This window comes from Gekko japonicus, unplaced genomic scaffold (genome assembly GCF_001447785.1).
Source record: "Gekko japonicus isolate JY-2015 unplaced genomic scaffold, Gekko_japonicus_V1.1 scaffold494, whole genome shotgun sequence".
In the NCBI taxonomy this organism is placed as follows: Eukaryota; Metazoa; Chordata; class Lepidosauria; order Squamata; family Gekkonidae; genus Gekko; species Gekko japonicus.
This window is the reverse complement of record NW_015171518.1, coordinates 426582-448468: the sequence shown is the minus strand read 5'-3', so window position 1 is coordinate 448468 and position 21887 is coordinate 426582. Positions and strand designations below refer to the sequence as shown.

Here is a 21887-nt window from a genome sequence, read left to right as displayed (position 1 = left end):
AGAAAAAACAGAATGAAGTCAAATTTTATTACACAAAATGTTGCCCTCTACAGAGGTAGACCAGGCCTCTGGAGTACAGGTCTACCCTCCCCCTTCCACTATATTTGTAGATCTGGCCTCAGGAGAATAGGTCTGCCCATCCCTTTCCACTCTATTGGTAGACCTGGCCTCCAGAGAACAGGTCTACCCACCCCAATCTACTATATTGGTATACCTGGCATCCAGAGAACAGGTTTGCCTGCCCCAGTCCACTAAATTGATAGACCTGGCCTTGGACTGTCACCCTGTGCTGTCCCTTAGAAAACACAAGCCTGGGGGGTGGGAAACGACCTTTGCAGTGTACTTCGTTGTTTTTTTTAGTGAAATATGACAACCAGCATTACAGGGCAAGTACAACAGAGTTGGAACAATCACTGTCAGAATGCTGCCTAACCTAACAAACAGGAAGTTGCTTAAATGTTATCAACTTGCCCAAACTACTTATTTATTCAAATACTTATATCCCTTTTTTCCCTGTGACTCAAAGCAGCTTACAAATCATACTTAAAAATATAACAGGGGTGTGTAAAAAATAATAATCATTTTTTCTCTGGCTCAATTATAGCCTGTGGGGACCATTATAGTCAATGGGTCCCATGGCCTATAATGGAGAGTCAATTTGGAGGTATCTGGGGCTTGGGGGGGGCTGTTCTTTGAGGTGGAGGCACCAAATCTGCAGCATAACTGCTGGTGCCTCTCCTCAAAAAACTCCATAAGGTTAAAAAATATTGGACCAGGTGGTCCAATTCAATGGGCCCCAGAAGAAGATGCCCCCATCCTCCATTGTTTCCTATGGAAGCTTGATTGTGAACTGAACAGAAACCCTCCAAGCTGGCCTCTGAAATGTTGTACGCCAGTGCCAGTGCCCCCTAGTGCAGCTTAGAGGGAACTGTGGCCACAACCAAAGCCATTCCTAAAGGTGCTCCAACTTTTACCTGTGCTTTTTCAATGGAAGAAGTAGGAGCAAGGACAGAAAACTTGTTCTGGAGTAAAACACTGCTCTGGATTTTTAGGATCTAATTCATTTACTATTCTCCTAATTTACACTATACATCCTAACCCTCTAGCAGCCTGACAAACCCAGAGTAGCCTGAGCTTGTCAGAACTTGGAAACTAAGCAGCAGCCATGGTTAGTATTTGAATTATTAAGGAGAGAATTAGTAGGCACATTGCTGAACAAAAACTACTGAGGAGGACTCAGCATGGGTTCTATAAAGGAAGATCTTGTCTCACTAACCTATTAGTGTTCTTTGAGGAGGTGAACAAACATGTGGACAAGGGGGACCCAATAGATGTTCTTTACCTTGGCTTCCAGAAAGCTTTTGATAAACTCCCTCATCAAAGGCTCCTAAATAAGCTCAATAATCATGGGATAAAAGGACAAGGATGGGCGAGTGGGTGTCAATGTGGCAAATGTGGTTCAATGTGGCCAAGTGCAAAGTGATGCACATTGGGGCCAAAAATCCTAACTATAAATACATGTTGATGGGGTTCGAACTGGCAGAGACTGACCAAGGGAGTCGTAGTAGATAACTCACTGAAAATGCTGAGACAGTGTGTGACTGCATTAAAAAAGGCCAATGCTATGCTGGGGATTATTAGGAAGGGAACTGAAAACAAATCATCCAGTATCATAATACCCCTGTATAAATCAAAGGTGCAACCTCATTTGGAATACTATGTGCAATTCTGGTCACCAGACCTCAGAAAGGATATTATAGCATTGGAAAAAGCACTTGGGGCTCTTTAGCTTGGAGAAACGATTTCTGAGGAGTGACCAGATAGAGGTTTACAAGATCATGCATGGAATAGAGCAGGTAGAAAAAGTACTTTTCTCCCAATACAAGAACTTGAGGGCACTCAATGAAACTGCTAAGCAGTTGGGTTAGAACAGATAAAAGGTAGTAATTCTTCACCCAAAGAGTGATTAACACATGGAATTCACTGCCACAGGAGGTGGTGGCAGCTGTGAGCATGGCCAGCTTCAAGAGGGTATTGGATAAACATATGGAGCAGAGGTCCACCAGTGGCTATTAGCCACAAGGTATAGATAGGAACTGTTGGTCTGGGGCAAGTGATGCTCTGTACTCTTGGTGCTTGAGGGGGTGGGACAGTGGGAGGTGTTCTAGTGCCCTGGCCCCACCGGTCAACCTCCTGATGGCACCAATATTTTTGGCCACTGTGTGACAGAGTGTTGGACTGGATGGGCTTTTGGCCTGATCCAGCATTGGCTTATCTTACGTTTATGACAGACCACCAAGGATGGCCAGGGCTTCTATGTAGAGAAAGTGGTAGCAAACCACCTCTTCTCATCTTTGAAAACCCTGTGGTTATGAGTTGTTGACACTTTATTATTACTACTACTACTACTAACTTTCTATATATTATCTGTGCTATCTTACAAATAATGGAAAATATTAAAGGACAGAATAAGCTTTCATGACACTTTTCCCCCATCATGAAAGAATCTTTTGTCTTTCCCGGCAAGTGATGTGCTTTATTTTTATCACAAATTATTTAATGGCTTGGATACTAAATATCCTTTTCACTTGCATAAATTGGTGCACTGATGCAAGGTGCTTTCTGCTCATATAACGGAGGACTGCACTGCATAAGTGAAAGTAAACATAGGATCCAAACCAACAGTGTTTATGCTAAAATGTTAAACAAAATGCAACGTACCATCTCCCAGGGTTTTGTACATGTATTACATGAGTGTGAGAGAAATGTATACTGTTGTGTTTTGTCACCTGCTTCTGATAGTCTTCTAATACAAAGCATGTAGCTTGTTCACCTCAATAGGCTCAGTTCTGTTGGGGTTAACTGGGCTGGTGGTAGGTGGAGCTTGCTTAGTTATAGCTGTTTAGATTAGTTTATTTAAATCACCAATGAAAGTTCACAACTGGAAATGTTAAGTTTCAAAATTGTAGCATTTAGATAAGACAACAGATAGAACAGATAAAGAGAGCAGCTCAACTAAAAGAAAAATAATTAGAGTAAGCAAATTAGATACATCAAGGAATAGGCAATTTTAATACAGGAAGGAATAAGCAAAGAACAGGGGCACAAATAATAGAACATGAAAGGAAGGGCACAAGCACACAGTGTGCGGCACTGTCCATGAAAGCATTATTAGTCACTTTTTATTCCAGATCACCCTTGAGTAGCTCCATGAGTCCCTCCTAACTCAGACAACACAGGGACACCATATATTAAAACCGTGGGACAGCAAAGTCAACAGAAACGGAACAGCACAGACAAGCTTCAGGAGTTTTTGTTCTATATACAGTTCTATTTTAAATCCACAAGCCACAGGAGCTGTCACTGTTTACCATTGCCCATTTGACCAGTCAAGGAAGACAGTCAATTAACCAGCCCAATACTTGCCCATCATTAACTATCTGAAGTTTTTTAAAAGAAAGACTGATTTTGTTAATTTTTTAAAAGCTTTGTAAACCAATGCACATTTTAAAAAAGTGAAATAAACTATTACACTTGAGTCACACATGAGAAAACCCAGGACTGAATTAAACTATGGTTTGTTCAGTTACTGGATTAAGCAGTCATCTGGAAGCAAAACACGCATACACTATGAAGCCATAGTGTGTGATCTGGGGGAAAAAGACAGACTACAATTTGCTGTGTGCTTTGTTTCTAGTAAAGAATGCAGCCAAGGTTAACCAACATTTCCATTAAAAATTAATAATTTGTTGGAAGTTATTCCTTTTTATTTCTTTTCAAAAAGATGAAGTTTAATTTACAGCTACACAGAAAGCAAAGTAACAGCAACTATTAAATGAAACCCAGGCAGCTGAACCAATTTATAGCAGGAGGCTAGATTTGGCACTTAACAGTGGTACAGCTGACACCATAACAAAATTTAAAATGTACACTGTTACCTACACAACGGTATTCTTGGAATACTGCACCACAGTCAAATAACCACCAATCTATATATCTAAAAGCCAAAGTGCCCCCTCTGTGCAGATATCTAAATCCACACAACGAGGTTACATAGGGGGCAAAGAGATTTTCCTGCACACTTGGGGCACTGAAAAATCTGAAAAGTTGAAAAAACTATATGGGGGATACTTAAATCCTCCCAAAAGTAAAAAAAAAGTGTTCCCAGAGAACACACTGGGAATTCTGCCTCGCTACCATGGGGGGAACAGGAGAAGGCTTGGCGGGCCCGGCAGCTGGGAGCTGCGTAGGCCTCGCCGCTGGTGCGGGGGTGTGTGGAGGTTTGGTGGGCAAATAGGCCCGCCTGCTGGGCTCACCTGCAGCCGCTTCCTCCTCCTCAATGTGGAGCTCCTCCTGCTTCTGCAGGCCGGGAGCTGTGGAGAATACTCCCCCCCATGAGTATCACGGGTCCCACTTCTTGTCAATTTATAATATTTCACCAGCATGCCAACCATAACTAACCAATTAGCTTGTTATTAAATCACAGTTTTTACTTTCACTTTTTGGTATGCAACAAGGAAGCGTATATTGTAATAACTTATATGCATACTACTAATTGCAGTTGTAATATAATTCTCTACATACAATGACTTGTCTATGTGGGTATGCTAGGTGACTTTGTGCTTAAGTACATACATTTATTTATAGGGTGTAACCTTGCCCAATACTGCTTGGATTACATACTCTTTTATGCATATAACCATAGGCAAAGGCTGGTGCATGGCTCTCACCAGATGCATATGTAGTTTGTATATATTAACCACTTCAACATAGACTCTGGCTGCTATCCAAAAAATGGCAAGCAGCAGGAAACAGGTTTTATTTATGTTCTGAGGAGCAATGCACCCTCTAAAGCTGTGGAGTTTTGTGAGCAAAAATTCTACTTTGTGAGCTACTGGCATTAAAGTTGTGAGCGAGTGATTTGGCTACTGCATAAATTAGTTTGCTCTGGAGCGATCCTTTCTGAGCTAAGACAAAAATGTGTGAGCTGGAGGCTAAAAACCTATGAGCTAGCTCACACTAACTCAGCTTAGAGGAAACACTGCTGAGGACTCTTAAAAGCTAATCCTAGACATCTTGATTTCGGTCCGATTCCAAGGCAAACCATTCAACATCACAGTAATCCAAGTCTATGCCCCAACCACTGATGCAGAAGAGGCTGAAGTGGACCGGTTCTATGAAGACCTACAACACCTAACACCAAAAAATGATGTCCTCAGGGGTCATTTCCTGCAGGAGCGCACAGGAGCGGAGCTCCGGTAGTAAAGAGCCCAGGGGATGAGCACATGTAAGAAGCCCCCCCCTGCTCCCAGCAGCCCTCAGTCAGCGCAAGAAGCAGCCAGGTAAGTTGCAGAGCCCCCCCCCCCGGTACAAAACAATCCAGTGGCACGGCACCTATAAGACCAGGTTTTATTCAGGTACAAGCTCTCCCTCCTCTGCGAGGACAGATCTGCACGTTCCCCCCACCCATAGCTAGCAACCCAAAACAGTCCAGTGGAGCCTGACCGATGGGTGTTGCCTTCTGACACACGTCCGGTGATGTCAGGGGGTGTGGCATATGCAAATAAGTTGTGCTAATGAGTTATGCTAATGAGCTCCTGCACCTCTTTTTCTACGAAATGACCCCTGGATGTCCTCATCATCATAGGGGACTGGAATGCTAAAGTAGGAAGTCAAAAGGTAACCGGAATAACAGACAAGTTTGGCCTTGGAAAGCAAAATGAAGCAGGGCAAAGGTTAGCAGAGTTTTGTCAACAGAACACACTGGTCATAGCGAACACCCTTTTCCAACAACCTAAGAGGCGACTCTACACATGGACATCACCGGATGGGCAACACCAAAATCAGATTTGACTATATAATTTGCAGTCAAAGATGGAGAAGCTCTATCCAGTCAGTAAAAACAAGACCTGGAGCTGACTGTGGTTCAGATCATGAGCTACTCATTGCAAAATTCAGACTTAAACTGAAGAAAATTGGGAAAACCACGAGGCCATTCAGGTTTGACCTAGATCGCATCCCTGATGAATATACAGTAGAGGTGAAGAATAGATTCAAGGGTCTGGATTTGATAGATAGAGTGCCTGAAGAACTATGGACAGAGGTTCGTGACATTGTACAGGAAGCAGCAATCACCACCATCCCAAAGAAAAAGAAATGTAAGAAAGCAAAGTGGCTTTCTGATGAGGCTTTACAAATAGCAGAGGAAAGAAGGAAAGCGAAAGGCAAAGGCGAAAAGGAAAGATTTACCCAACTGAATGCAGATTTCCAGAGAACAGCAAGGAGAGATAAGGAGGCCTTCCTGAATGAACAGTGCAAAGTAATACAGGAAAACAATAGAATGGGAAGGACTAAAGATCTCTTCAAGAAAATTGGAGAAATCAAGGGAGCGTTCCATGCAAAGCTGGCCATGATAAAGGATAAAAATGGTAGGGACCTAACAGAAGCAGAAGAGATTAGGAAAAGATGGCAAGAATACACAGAAGAACTATACAAGAAAGACCTCGATGTCCTTGACAACCATGATGGTATAATCACTGACCTCAAGCCAGACATCCTGCAATGTGAAGTTAAATGGGCCTTAGAAAGCATTACTAACAACAAAGCTAGTGGAGGTGATGGTATTCCAGCTGAGCTATTCAAAGTCTTAAAAGATGATGCTGTTAAAGTGCTGCGCTCAATTTGCCAGCAAATTTGGAAAATGCAACAGTGGCCACAGGATTGGAAAAGGTCAGTATACATTCCAATCCCAAAGAAGGGCAATGCCAAGGAATGTTCAAACTATCGCACAATTGCACTCATATCACACGCTAGCAAGGTCATGCTCAAGATCCTACAAGCTAGGCTTCAACAGTATGTGGATAGAGAACTGCCAGAAGTACAAGCTGGGTTTCGAAGAGGTAGAGGAACTAGAGATCAAATTGCCAACATTCGCTGGATTATGGAGAAAGCAAGAGAGTACCAGAAAAACATCTACTTCTGCTTCATTGACTGGATGTCATTTGGTTGGCACCAAACCAAGATTTCAAATAAGGGTTCATAGTACTCTGTTAGAAAGGCAGTGCAATGTAGTGGTCAAAGTTGAGAACAAGGATCTGGGTGAGCCAGGTTCAAAGCCCCATTCTGCCATGAAAGATTCCTGGGTGATCTTGGGTCAGTCACACTTTCTCAGCCCAACCTACCTCACAGGGTTATTGCTGTAAAAAAAAGTTTGATGATGGGAGAATGATGTTATAAGCAGCTTTGTTTACCCACTGGGGGAGAAACGCAGGGTATAAACTGATAAATCAAGTTTACTAGTTTGTACTAACTGTGGGTGGGAAACGTCTGCTGATGGAGAGAGTGGTTAATTTTCACCAATTTCCCTCTCCTAATGAAGACTTTCAACTGCCCCATAGTCCTATTCTTATTGGTTCCCTGGCAACTGGAGCAGAAAGTGAGAAGTTCACCTCTTCTGTTTGAAATCCCTTCTGTTAGAGATCTTCTATCATTCAAGCCCATGGTTTGTTGACACATCTGGATTCACAAACCAGAGTTTGTTGAGCAACACATAGCTGCCAACCTTGCAGCTTCCTGGCTACAGAGATGGCAGTATTGGGGGGAGGGTGTCTTTTCTGCTTGGAGGTGGAGAGGAGGCAAGAAGGAAACAAATTAGGATTAATGCATAAATCAGGATTTGTTGCATAAACCGTAGTTTAACAACAGGGGTGTGGGTTTTCCATCTAATTTTGAATTGGAATTTTTTCCAGAGAACTATTCAGTCCAAAAACAGAGCATGATCTGATTGAACACACTTATTTTCACTTATTTGGTATTTTTTTAAATGTACCCCATGCTTATTTTATGTCCCAACAGCAATAAATATTTGAACTGCAATACTTGATTAGAAAAACCATAATAAATCAGATAGTTATTACTAAGTTTTATGAAAACAACGACTCTTTAGAAAAATGATCTGTGGAAAAGTAAAGCACTGGAAAGTTTTCTGCCCCACATCTCTGTTTAACAAACTATGGGTCACTGTGACATCTCAATGTAGCATAACACTGTCTCAAAGTCACTCTAAGGAGCACTGAATAATTTCAGATGAATTAATTTAGAGCATGGAAGACTATATACTAAGGCAAATCCCCACTAAGTCTGTGAAGATGCTATGTTAAAGCACTTACAGTGCAATCATATGCAGAGTTACTTCAGTCTAAGCCCACTGATATTAGTGGTTGCTGCCTTGTCTGGAAGTTTAGAATTCACAGTGTTGTTGGAAAAAAATACAAAAAGGTCAAAAAGCAGTACTGCATTCAGCAACCTACTCACAAATACCTAGACCTAGCAGAGTATATGAACAGACATAGCTTCAGTAATTAATATAAAGACCTCTGTGCTTATACCAATTTATTTCTCCTTTGGAAATCTGTTTCCATGATGACTTGTAACTTTTTCATCAATTGTCATTTCTTTCATTGACATCAGTATGGCCTGTACATAAAAGTGTTTCAAATTAATTAGAAACTAATAAACTCAAAAATTGTATAGTGACTACAATTTATTGTTCTGGCAGGTTTTGTTGTAATAAGGTTTCTTCTTACTAGCTGTAAGCATACTATTATTTCTGGATACATAATACATACTTGCAAATACGTTCACAAAACTCACCATACTAGCCCACAGAATCTTTTACTAGCCTGTTCAGAGTCACATTTATCATGTGTGAAATTTCGGTAACCTTGAGAAAAACAAACGTATCAGTTTTCCAACAAGATGTTTTCCTGCCCAGTAACCTGAATTTTCTTGTCAATCTACTAGGCACATTGCTATTTACAGCCTCACATTAAAAAATCTGTTATCTAGAACAGCAACAATGTACATATATTTTCAGCAGCTTTGTATAAAAGGCCACAAAAGTTAGTAGCCCAAAGAAATTGTTACTAGCTTGCTTTGTTCAATGGTTTAAAAGAACAAAACACAAACAAAAATCTGCTTTTGCAATGCTTTTCTACATGGGCTTCTGGCAACAACTATTATTCACTGTGTTGACCAGTTCGGGGCTTATTTACAAGCATAAACCAAACAATATATATGTATAAGCTCCTGCCCTTAGGAAATTAAAACCAGCATGATGTTGTGGTTACAGTGCTGGACTAAGATCTCGGAGACCCAGGTTCAAATTCCCACACTGCCACAGAAGCTCACTGGGTGACCCTGTGCCTGTCACTCTCTCCCAGCTGACTTTACCTCATATGATTGTTGTTGTGAGGACAAAATGGAAGGGGAAAAAATAATATAAGCAGCTTCAGATCCCCATTGGGGGAAAACAGTGGGATATACGGTAAATAAATAACCTAAACGGTTACAGGTGGAGGGGAGAAACAAGAGTAAAGAGGAATAGAATATAAAGAAATAGAAATACACCAACTTTATTGTAACTGGAGATAAGAACTGGTAGACATTTTATAAGCCTTCAGGGCTTTCTATTTTTATGATCATATTTTTAAATTATTGCTAGTATACAAAATCTAATTCTATCCCCTTCTCTAAAGTTTTTCAAAAATGTATTAATACTACGAAAAAGTGTCATCACCACTAAAAAGCTAGCTTCTAATACAGTTGTAAAACACCCAGTTATGAAGTGCTGTAGAACAGTTAAAAAAATAACCTGTCAAGTAGGACTCAGGGGTTAAACTTACAAATATGTCCAAGAGGCGGTTAGGATTTCACTGAAGCCATTCTGAAGATGTACAGCTCTTCAAGGTTCCAGCCTCCAGTATTTAAAATGCACTAATGAAATATTAATGTTACATTATGCCTTTTCATGCCATGAATATCTGACCCACCCCAGACAGGACAGAGCCTTCTGACACAGAGTACACCTCTGATTATGACTAGAGAAGAGTAGTGGACAAGAGCTTTCAGAAGCCAAAGCAGCAGGGTCCCATGAAAGATTTGCATTTAATTCTCCCCCTTAGGTTGGTGGCCACTGCTCCCAACAGCTCTTGTCCACTTTCTCTTGCCTTCAATAATGATGGGGGACTGTGCTAGCTTTGGGAAATTCTGCCCCATCCTCACTGTTGGGGTGCAACAGAGTTTTCTGAAGCTAGATAAGTCCCTCAGATTACAGCCAGGGTTGGCAAGTGAACAAGAGCTGTCAAGAGAACCATCAGCCAGACTAAGAGACAATAAAATGCAGGATTTGTGTTCATAGACACTAGTAGCCACCATGATGACCTGTCAAGTCATCATGGCAATCTGGCATTCACCATTTGTCAGGAGAGCGGTGGCTGAACAACTCCAGGCTTTCTTGGATGACGCCTCTATCCTGGACCCATTCCAGTCTGGCTTGTACCCTGGCCATGGGGCGGAGACCACACTGATCACCCTCACAGATGACCTCCTGAGGCACCTGGATTGAGGCGGTCGGCGCTGCTGTTGCTTCTTGATCTAATAGCAGCATTCGATACGGTTGATTATGATCTTCTGACCCACTGCCGCAGTGACACAGGGATATGGGGGACTGCTTTATACTGGCTTTCCTGCTTTCTCCATGGGCAGGGACAGAGGGTGCCACTTGGGGAGAGGATCTCTCCACGATACCCGCTGGAATGTGGTGTGCTGCAGGGGGCGATCCTCTCACTGATGTTGTTTAACATCTACATGCGCCTCCTTGTCCAGTTGGTCCAGGGGGTTGAACTGGGTTGTCACCAGTACATTGATGACACCCAGCTCTACCTGCTGATAGATGGATGGACTCCGCTCCTGATGTTTTGGACGGGGCTGGATAGCTAAAGCAGAGCTGGCTGAAATTAAATCCTGCGAAGACGCAGGTCCTGTACCTGAGCCGTGGGGGTCTGGGATCGGGAATTCAACTCTTGGCAGGGCACCACTGATGCCAGCGTTGAGGGTGAGGAGCCTAGGGGTGATCCTGGATGCCTCACTTTCTTTGGAGGCCCAGGTTGTTGCAGTTGCCAGGTCAGCCTTTTATCATCTTTGGATAATCAGACAGCTGGTTCTTTATCTCACTTTCCAGGACTTAGCTACACTGATCCATGCAATGGTCACATCCACGCTGGATTACTGTAACTTGTTCTATGCAGGGTTGCCCTTGAACCTGACCCAGAAACTGCAGCTAGTGCAAAATCCAGTGACACGCCTGCTGACAGGGACATCTGTGCAGGCGCACATTCAGCCAGTGTTGTGCCAACTGCACTGGCTGCCAATTGACTACCAGATCCAGTTCCAGGTCATAGAAGCCCTATGCAGTCAGGGACCAGCATACCTATGGGATCATCTCTCCCTGTATGTGCCCTGGAGAGCTTTATGCTCCGCTGAGCAACATCTCTTGGTACTCCCCGGCCCAAAAGACGTCTGCTTAGCCTCAACCAGGGTCAGGGCTTTTTATGCCCTGGCCCCGGCCTGGTGGAACATACCCCCAGTAGCAATCAGGGCCCTGTGGGATTTATTACAATTCCGCAGGGCCTGTAAAATGGAGCTGTTCTGCCCAGCCATTCATTGACTGAGGCAGTGGTTGTCTAACCGTTTTGGCCTCCCCTGCTTCCACTGCCCGCATTGTTGCAGTGCTCACAGCACTTGTTATGACAGCCCTACTCACAGAGACCAACAGAGCATCACCACAGGAGGCACTATGAATTTGCCTTTACTAGTTGCCATCTAATTTGATTGGACTGTAACTTGATTTTAAATGTTTATTCTTTATCTTTTAATGTTAAATTTGTTTGTTCTTAAACCCTAATGTTTGCTGTTATTCTGTTGCTGACTGAAATGTTGTGACCCACCCTGAACCTGCTTGTGGGGGAGGGCAGGATATAAGCCTAATAAATCAAATCAAGGCAAGCCCTGACATAAGTAACAAATTGTACACTGGCACTCCTTCACTCCTTGCACTGTGATTCAAATTACTTCCATTTTACAGCAAGACATAGTTTGCCATTCAAGTAAGCCAGCAAGAAAAAGTTTCTACTTCCCCACCAAGCGAGGCTTACAAATAAGCTTCAAACCACGGCTTGCAATCCTGATTTGACGGGAAAGTCCAAAGCACAGCTATGGCAAACTATGCTTGCTCTAAGGTAGAAATAACTAAACTGAAAACTCATGGTGGGGAAAAGCATAGGGCTTGTTTTCAATACCGTGTTTCCCCAAAAATAAGACACTGTCTTATATTTATTTTTTCTCAAGACGACACATTAGGCTTATACCACAAATGCATAGAAATCCTGCTAGGGCTTATTTTTGGGGTAGGTCTTATTTTCGGGGAAACAGGGTAATTTATTTATTTCACTTATACCCCACTTTTCTCCACAATGAGGACCAAAGTGGCTTACAGTATTCTCCTCTTCTCCATTTTATCCTCACAACCATCCTGTCAGATAGCATAGGCTAAGAGTGTATAACTGACACAAAAGCATCGGACAAGTTTCCAAAGAAGAGTAGAGATTCAAATCGGGGTTTCCCGACTCTCTAACCACTACGCCATGCTGACTCTCATGCCATGCTTTGGCTTTACAGGAGAACAAACATACTAAGCAGCACTGCTCAACTGTTCCCAGAAGACATCACAACATAGCAGAATGAGGAGAGTAATTTAAGATGTTCTGCTGTTGAGGGATAAAGGAGGAGCCCATCTCATCATGGTCCAGGAGTGAACAGAAACAAGGACAGAAGCTGACAGAAGATGGCCATGGAGGACTTTGAAGGCAAATACATGGAGTTTATAGTGGATACAGAAGGAGATTAGAAGTCTGTCAATACATCAAACTTCCTGTTCTCACTTTTCTCTTTAAAAATAAGCCCACCCTAATAAACTGCCTTCTCATGTATTCTTTAACTATCTCCCAAATGGATCAGGAGCAGCATGAATAAAACTGTAACAAGTATAAACTTGGCAGAATCCAGGTAATGTTTCTGTTCTTAAATATAGGATTATCTGACCACCATTTTTGTTAAGTCTGTCTTATTTACACACACACACACCCATTCCAACAGCCTTGTACACGGGACTAAAGTTTGAAAAGGAAAGCCAGTTGTCTGTACCTACAGCACACAAAGCTACATACAGTACACACAGCTGTATGTGTCTAACATTTCCCCTCTCCCTAAAAGCCAGTAGGTAGCCAGAGGTACCTACTAACAACCATCATGTAGCACTACTGTCAAGTCTCTTTTCCCTTGCCCTTCTTGCAAAACATGTTTAGCTACCTCCTCTAGTGCCAAAAAAAAAAAGAGTTTAAGATACTGCTGGCTATGCTTCCTGGAGTAGCAGTTTTCAACAGCACTATAGGAAAGCTAGCCTCACGCTATACCTACAACGAAAGGTAAAATCATTCAGGGTATTTTAGTATAGAAAAAAGACAAGGTGTTGTGTGGAAATGTATAAAAGTATGTCAGATCATGCATCCATAAAAGAAGTAGAGAACGTTTTTCTCCCTCTTCTATAATACTAGAACTGAGATCAACCAATGCAACAGTTTCAGAACAAAAGAACCTCTTCACTCAACACATAATTAACTCATGGAATTCACTGCCACAAGTTGCAGTGATGACTACTAGAATAGATGGCTTTATGGAACGAGACAAATTCATAGGTCTGTCAACATCCTGAACATCAGGTGCCTGAAGGGCAACAGCAGGGGAGGGCTACTGGCTTCAGGTACAGTGAGTGGACTTCCCTAAATGTGTGGTTGGCCTTCTTGAATGTCATTCATAGCTCCTGGTCGCCAAACAGTGATAATCTAGTCTAATTCCCTTATTTAACAAATCTCTCTCATGTGTCATGTAACTTATATGTGTTGTGTAACTGATGATATTTCCAATTCCTGTTGAAGACACCTCTTTTCTAAAACATCTAAGGATACTAAGCCTTTGTTCAGTGAGTTTAAGTAATGCAACTTGCTTTAACTCAAGCTACTGTGGCTCTGCAAAGTAGTTCATGCTGCGCTTGTAGAAACAAGCTGATACTGACTTTTACACAAACATGTTTAGGATGCTAAGTTCCACCGTAACAACTAGATGTTAAGTGTGTGAAGATGCAGGGTGCCATTAATAATGTAGAATGTACTTCCTTGCTAAATCAATTCAAGTTGAAAATATGATGGACAGTATCTTAAACAGCAAAGCATATATTTCTGGGCACAATAATATTTTAAAAGATTTCCATGTTATCTACTGCTATTCATTACTATCTGATCTGTAGCTATACTAAACGTGCCACTGGTAACTAGAGTAACTGTGACTAAAAGTTTAGCATCACAAGGTTCATACAAATGAACTGAAGTTTTACAAAACTGTGCTAAGTACGACAACTCAGAACCCTTAAGCCTAACATACATGGTGTAAGCTTACAATACAAGTCCTTGCAAGTTCTTTCTTCAGTGAGGTTCTGAGTGACCCTACAGCACTCTCTGTAACCTGTAATCAAGAATCACTGTGTCTTATAGCAGGAGTGGCTTCTGTTCCAAAGCCTGAAAATCATACACAGAAGTCTTGAGACTTGGTGAGAACCTCATGATGCAGTTCTCTATTCTCCAAAGAACTCCAGCTCTCCTATTCACCTTACTATTCCTGATTTACCAAGGAAGGTTCTCAAGAAACCTCTTCTTAGACATGCCGCACACACTAGTACAGGTACCACTGCCTTTTTGCATCTCCAACTCCCAAACCCTATCAGACAAGAGATATCACACAGGTACTACCTAGGAACTGTACTGCTGTTGAATCACACATGAGCTGCATACGGCTTCTGAGCCACATTACTGAAGAAGAGTTAGTTTTTATACCCTGCTTTTATACCCTGCTACTCCAGGAATCTCAAAATGGCTTACGATCGCCTCCCCTTTCTCTCCTCACAACAGGCACCCTATGAGGTAGGTTAGGCTGAGAGAATCCTGAGAGAACTGTGACTGGCCCAAGGTCACCCAGCAGGCTTCATGAGGAGGAATCAAACCCATTTTCCAGATCAGAGGCCACCGCTCTCAACCACTACACCATGCTGGCTCTCTACTGTTAGGAGAGCCAGATCCAGGACCCAGCTAACAACTACCAGCATAGAGCAGTTACAGACTGCAGTTATTACATATTCTTAAAACATACACATCTGTCTGTGCACTGAACATCGTAAATCATGTGTAATTTGTAGGTTAAAGTTGGGGGGAGGGGGGGAATATATGAAGCATATTGGCTGTAACCCAGAGAAATAACTAGGGATATGTAAAGAACATTTTTGGAGAGATGACAATCCTACTGTCTGTGTGCACAGATAACTCAGACACAGCAATCAACATATTTAAAAGGAAGTCTAAAAACTGCCTTCATGGCTTCAGATTTCATATCTGTTCCTTGTGCTTTCCTGGGCATATTGTGATGTAACAGGCCATTCATCTGAAGCTGAGGAATACCTTCAGCACCCAGTAACCCGCCTATCTTCCAGGTCCTAAGCATACAGGCTATTTTCAGCAGAAGCTGAACAAGGGAGAATGTTGCCCAATAGTCTAAAGTAAGTCAAGGAAGGTCCTTGCTTCAAGCGACTGGCTTGCTGCACAAAAGGTAACTTTTGTTTAGTGTTTGTAACAAATGCCTTATAAAGGTTGGTTCTGTGATGATGTGACAAGACAGGAAAAAGAGATTATAACAGAGCCAAGCTGCTCAGGGTGGAGGATTGAAACCAGAAGGTTTTTCACGCTAAGGCACAAATGGATTCTGTAAACCAGACCGCTGCAAGAAACATGGATACTGTGCTAATGGCCATAATCAAAGTTAGTTCAAACAGGACCATCATGATTGGACATAATAGGACAGTTTCTAGACAGATACTACAGTGCTCTGTCTCTGACTTTTTGCTGTCCATCTCCACAGGTACTTTTCATGTCACTTTAGCTCTGAATCACACACTATGGAAGCTATCTTGCTCAACACAACCTCAGTACACTGAAATCAACTGCATTGAAGAATCTATGTCCTGTAAAGACTACTCTAAATTAGAATTTACATACATGCCTCTATGGATTTAATTTCTTGGGGATTATTGCCATCCTTCGTTACTATGATGAGCCAAAGAATTTATTTAACCAGATAATAAATACAGTTACCATATAACAACAAAGACTATACTTTTCTGCATACCTTACAATTTTCATGGTTAAATGCAATGTTAGTGTAGACAATGAAAATAAATACTAATGGATGCGCAAAATTACCAGTACCAAAACTGGAACTGAATCCAAACATCACAATTCATAGCTAACGCTACAAAAAAATAAAACGATAAGTGAAAATGAATTACTTTTCTACACAGACCAAATCCTACAGTCTACTGTGATTCCTGTGAAGTCTAAAATCTGATTCTGAAAGAAGGGAGATATGAGAGCAACATCAGACTAGAGGTGAAAGTTCACATTTCAGAATGTATACTCCCCTATACCAAGAAGTCCCTGCAAACAGCAGCAATTTACCTGCTATTCTAGTTTTCTATTTGCATGGCATTTTTAACACAAACGAACGTTCAAAATTGGAATCCACCATTTGCAGGTCATTCTACGGCCTCTTGCATGTCTAAACCTGGTCAAAGTAAAGACACTAGAGTTGGCTGTGGGTAAAAACACACACAAGTTTCTGGGATTACTGCAGTGTTCCTAGCCTAACCTACAAAAAGCAATTCAATGCAAAAAAAGTACACAGGCAAACTACAAAGAGACTAAAGCTGGAGAAAAACTTTTTTTTTACTTTCAAAAGTTATTTTCAATAACTATACATATTCATTATGTCTCCTTTTAAGTACGCTGGCATGGTGAAATACAAACTTGCCAAAATTATATCAACTTTTAGTTATCTTTATTATCTTTAGAGTGCCCACAAAAATACTGTGGATGACTAATTTGCTAGTGTTACACTGTCATGAGATATGAGCTACACTCTTCATACTTTCTTTGCACAGAAAGATAAAATACTTTATATGCACTTTACAAAACAACCATGCTAGAAAGAGAGTGTTGTGTTGTTGTTTTTTGCAAAACCTGGGAATAGCTGTCCCCACAAAACCTGTGAATTTATGGCACACGAAAGGTTAGAGAATTATTTTGTGGCACCGGTGGGAGAAGGAAACAAACACACATGTACCCTATAAATCCCTGACCACCGTTTGCATCATTATGCCTCTCTCTTTGCCTTGACACCAAGGTTAGTACACAGCTCCTACAAGAACTACAAAAGGAAACGAAGGGGGGGAAATCCTGCCTGTCCTGTTCAATCCCGTCCCTCCTTCCAGTGGGACAGCCTAACGGGGGGCGGGGGGAGAAGAGACACCTGAGAAAAGGCTCCAAGTATTAACCACAGGCGAACCAAGGGACACCACGACTTTGCCGCCGCTTCTGCAGCTGCCCGGAGCCTGGCGGGAGACTAGTTAACCCGCTTACTCCTAAAGCCCAGCGCAGGAGGGGGATGCAGCAGCTCCCCCGCGCTCAGCAGGCCTGCAAACCCGGCAGGGGACAACGGCGCTCGGCCGGCCACAGCCCCCGGCTACCAGGCCTGCACCGGCCCAACCGGCCGGCCGGCCGGCCGAAGGAGGGAAGCCAGCCTCTTCTATCAGTGCCGCAGCACGCTCGGCTAGGCCGCTCCAAGCCAAGGGCTGCTGCCGCCGCCGCCCACCCGCCCGTCCGCCCTCTCCTGCCCCTCCTCTCACTCACCGCTCTCGATCTCGTTGCCCTTCTTGGCGGTGGCTGCGTTCCCCATGGCCAGGCCGGGGCAGGCGGGGGGAGGTCGGGTCGCTCCGTCCGTCCAGCAGGGAAGGGCGGGAATCCCGAGTGCGCGTCCAGCTGGACTCGGCGGCGCGGCCGGCGGCTTCCCTCCCCTCCGCGCTCGCTTTCCTCCCTCGGCTCTTGCGCTGCTCCCTTTCCCCGCGCTGGGTCTCCGGGCGGCCTCGGTGGTGGAGGAGACGCGCTCGCAAGCCTGCCCGTTTCCCCCTCCTTCCTTCCCCGCTTCACACACGGCGGAAATGACGGCTGCTGAGGCACCTCCTTCTGAGTCGCCTCTTTGCCGGTACTTCGCTCACAAGCTCCCGGCCTGGCCTTCTACCTCCTCGGGAGAGCAAATGGTAGTTTCCGTCGTTTCGGATTGACTTTTTTTTTTTTGTTTTACACGGAGGACGGCCCCTGCAGGAGGAGGGGAAGAACCCCCCCCCCCCCCGACGCCGCAGACGCACGAGATGACAGACGCCCTTTCCCGCTGAGTTAATCCATCCAAAATAGTCGCCTACCTATCGTTTGGGTCAGCGCTCAGGCTGACTGAGGTCCCGATGCTATGCAGGCTTACTTGAGAGTAAACCTGCATTAAACCTACTAACTCCTGCGCTGACGCGTATAAAATCCCTTGGAATCTTCCGTATTTTTTGGCAAAGAGTAAATCCCACTGCATCCCGATAGATTTACTTTCAAGTAAACATTGATAAAATCACTTGGAATCCCTTGCTGAGGAGCAAGTCCCATTGAATTTCAGATGGAGATTACTTCTGAGTAAATACGAGCATTGGGCTGCATGACTTCAATCCGATACACACTTAGGGCTATATGACGTTTATGCCTATCCACCTATCGGTTCTTCCCGCTGTTCCTCCAAGAAGCCCATGATAACTACATGGTTCTCCTCGTCTTCATTTTATCCTTACAACAACCCTGTAAGGTAGGTTAGGCAAAGAGAGAGACTGACCTAAGCTCATCCAATGAGCTTCATGGCAGAGTGGGGATTCAAGCCTTGTTCTCCTGGATCCTGCTAATTGCCACACTACACTGGTTCTCATTCTGAAGTATGCATATGGTTGCATTCCCACTTGGGAATAAGTCATACTGCACTCAGTGGGATTTACTTTTAAATATGCTCACTGAAAGGAGCATATGCAATGAGTTCTGATGCATATCTAAGTTCCTGGGGGGAAAATGTTAGGGCTTGACCTGAAGCCTGATTTGAAAAACACACACAGGTGAAGAAATAGTATTGATGACTTCATCAAAAAGCAGAGTGGCTGTAAGCTCTGGCTACTGAACAACCATACCTTTTTGCCTCCTTTTCATTTGTAAAAGGGTTTCATTCAATGTCTCTAAATATGTTTACTCAGAAATCAATTAGTTAAATGGGATTTCTTCATTTATGTTTAGGTTAGCAAATCCAAGTAAGTTCTTTGAAATTTGCTGTAACAGTATGGTTAAAACAAGGAGGATCCTTTGTGTGCATGTGTATGGATGCAGTAGGAATTCCATTCTGTGTTCATGACTGTGAGTACTGTACAACTCTGAGGACATTCATTTTCCAGTTTAATTAACATGGAAAAGAATGTGTGTGAAGAAATATTAGAATTACTTATTTGACCTCTAACATACCTTGAGAAAGCAGACAACAACCATCCAATTACCATTTTTTCAGCTTCTTGATTGGGAGTACAAAAGCTTAGTTATAGTGTATAAAGGGGAGGGGGAGTGATTTGTCTTGTGACCCTGAAGGCAGTACTAAAACACAATTTTGGGCAGCTGTTCCCTGACCTTGGCAGTCTCTTCATTTGTTTTCGTGGATTTAATATTCCAGTAGCAAGTAAATTCTATGTATGCCACCATTTCTTATACAGCTCTTGATCTGTATGCTGGAAATCACTGCTTTTGGTAAATATCTGAAAAATACTGTGAATAGTAGAAAGAATAGGACAAGTTGGTGATGCAAGATTACTTTTAATGTAAAAAAATAAACTAGAAAATGTATACCAACATAAAAATATGAACATGATTGTAAAATGTACTTTAAATACATTGTCATGCCTCTTGCTGTATTATCAATATAATCTCTCAATGTGGCCAAATCTGTGGATATGTAAATCTGGAGACATGAACACAACATGGCAGATCTTTCTTAGGCTTGCCAAGTCCCCCCGGGGGGCGGGGGAAACCCCGCCCCAGAGGCCCATTCCCGCCGGCGGCGGATTGGGCCCCAGGGGGAACCCCACCCCGACGTGCACGTCACCAGGAAGTGACGTTAGGACGCCGGACACGCTGGGGGCGGGGCCACAACCATCGGAGGGAAAACTCTGGTTTTCCCTCCGATGGTCGTGGCCCCGCCCCCAGCGTGCCTGGTGTCCTAACGTCACTTCCTGGAAAATAAGTTTTTATTCCCATCTTCCCATCTCTAGGCCTTTTCATCTCTAGGGATAAATGAAGAAAATAAATAATAAATATAGCCGAAGACGGGGGACAGATAAGAGGTAGATTGGTTGGTGGGAGAGAACAAAGCAGAGAAAGTTGAGGATATCGGGACTGCCAGGAAGAGGGAACAAAGAAACAAAATGGGGAAAGGGATACAGGAGAAACTGAGGCAACCTCTGCAAGTCTTTATGGGTTCCCTACTAGGCAACTGAGCCTGGCCTGGTTGCTGGCACCATGCAAGTGGGCATTAGTTTTCCCACTGAGAGGCTGCCAGGTGGAAGGAAGGAGGGAAATTGAAGATAGAAAGTGGGGAAGGTAGGTTGGCTGGTGGGTGGGAAGGAAAGAGGTAAGCAGGAAAAAGGGAGAGGCTGTGGGGGCTTTTAGAAAGTGGAAATAGTGGGGGAGGAGAAAACCAGATACCTCCTTGTGGGTCCCCCGCTTGTAATTTGCAGGATTCCAATAGGTCAATAAATAGTTACTATTGTTGAAAAAAATCTTCTTTGTATTCTTACCATAAGTTTATTCATTACATTATATACCAAACTTGTCTCATCCAGTCCTGAACTAGGGATGCCAGCTCCAGGTTGGGAAATACCTGGAGATTTCATCTGGATGAGTCAACTTTACCAGCTTTATGTGCTCTTTATACAAGACGAAAGTTTGGCTCAAGAGTTGTTATTTGCAAGGCAACTAAGAACCAATACTAAAGGGGAGTCAATATTTCATGTTATCGAGCAGTTCTTCAGAGACAAGGAAATTCTGCTTACTAACATACTTGCGGGTGCAAATGATGGAGCACTATCAATGACTAGAGTAATTTAAAAATTTCCCTGAAAATGCACATTGCATCTAGAATTAATTATATATTTATATTATTTATGTCAACTTTTACCAGATATAGGGGCCGCGGTGGCTTAGAGGTTAAGACACTGAGCTGCAGACCGGAAGGTCTGTAGTTCGGCAGTTCGAGACCCTAGTTCCGTGTGATGGAGTGAGTTCCCGTCTCTGACCCCAGCTTCTGCCAACCTAGCAGTTTGAAAGCAAGAAATTGCAAGTAGATAAATAGGTAACAGCATTCTGTGCACCTTGGAGTTTAGTCATGCTGGCCACATGACCATGGAAACATCTTTGGACAGCGCTGGCTCTTTGGATTGGAAGCGGAGATGAGCACCACCCCCTAGAGTCGGGTTCGACTAGCTTTCGAGCAAGGGACACCTTTTTGTTATCAGATATATTTGTTGCTAGGTCTTTCCCACCATCTTTCCTAATATGCAGTGATAAAAGTAACTTTTCTATAAAGCTTCATGATGTTTACTAAAAAGACCTTTCTGTACTGAAAGCTTCAGCATTATTTGTTCTACTTTAGTTACTTTTCTAAATATGTTCAATTTTCAGTGCATAAGTTGTAGAAACTCTTATCTGCAAGTACCAAAAAACTGAAATTGCCTCTGGTGCAACTTTTTCTTTAACCACTGAAAAGGACAGTATAGATTGTGCAACTTTGTTGATATAAAGCACTCAGATCTAAACCTGAGAGGTGAGATATGCATTAGAATGTTTGAATACAGATATACTTAACACGCTTCATTGTGTTTCAGGATTGTTATTCTTCATCTTACTGAGAGATATGTTGTTCCTAGAAACTGAGCTGACTCCTAGTTCAGAAATGCAGTCCTTATCAACAACCCATCTACTATACTGAACATG

General features: G+C 42.9%; 1 protein-coding gene across 2 annotated transcripts in view; it reads right to left on the bottom strand.

Annotated features, from left to right (window-relative positions):
• PRKACB (protein kinase, cAMP-dependent, beta catalytic subunit) overlaps positions 1-18116 on the bottom strand; it is a 101239-nt gene extending 83123 nt beyond the window's left edge. For both annotated transcript variants that reach the window (XM_015419398.1, XM_015419399.1), the window contains exon 1: positions 17685-18116. In XM_015419398.1, coding sequence (XP_015274884.1) covers positions 17685-17730 — 46 coding nt within the window. In that variant the 5' untranslated portion in view covers positions 17731-18116. The remainder of the gene's footprint in view (positions 1-17684) is intronic.
• Positions 18117-21887: the final 3771 nt, after the last annotated feature.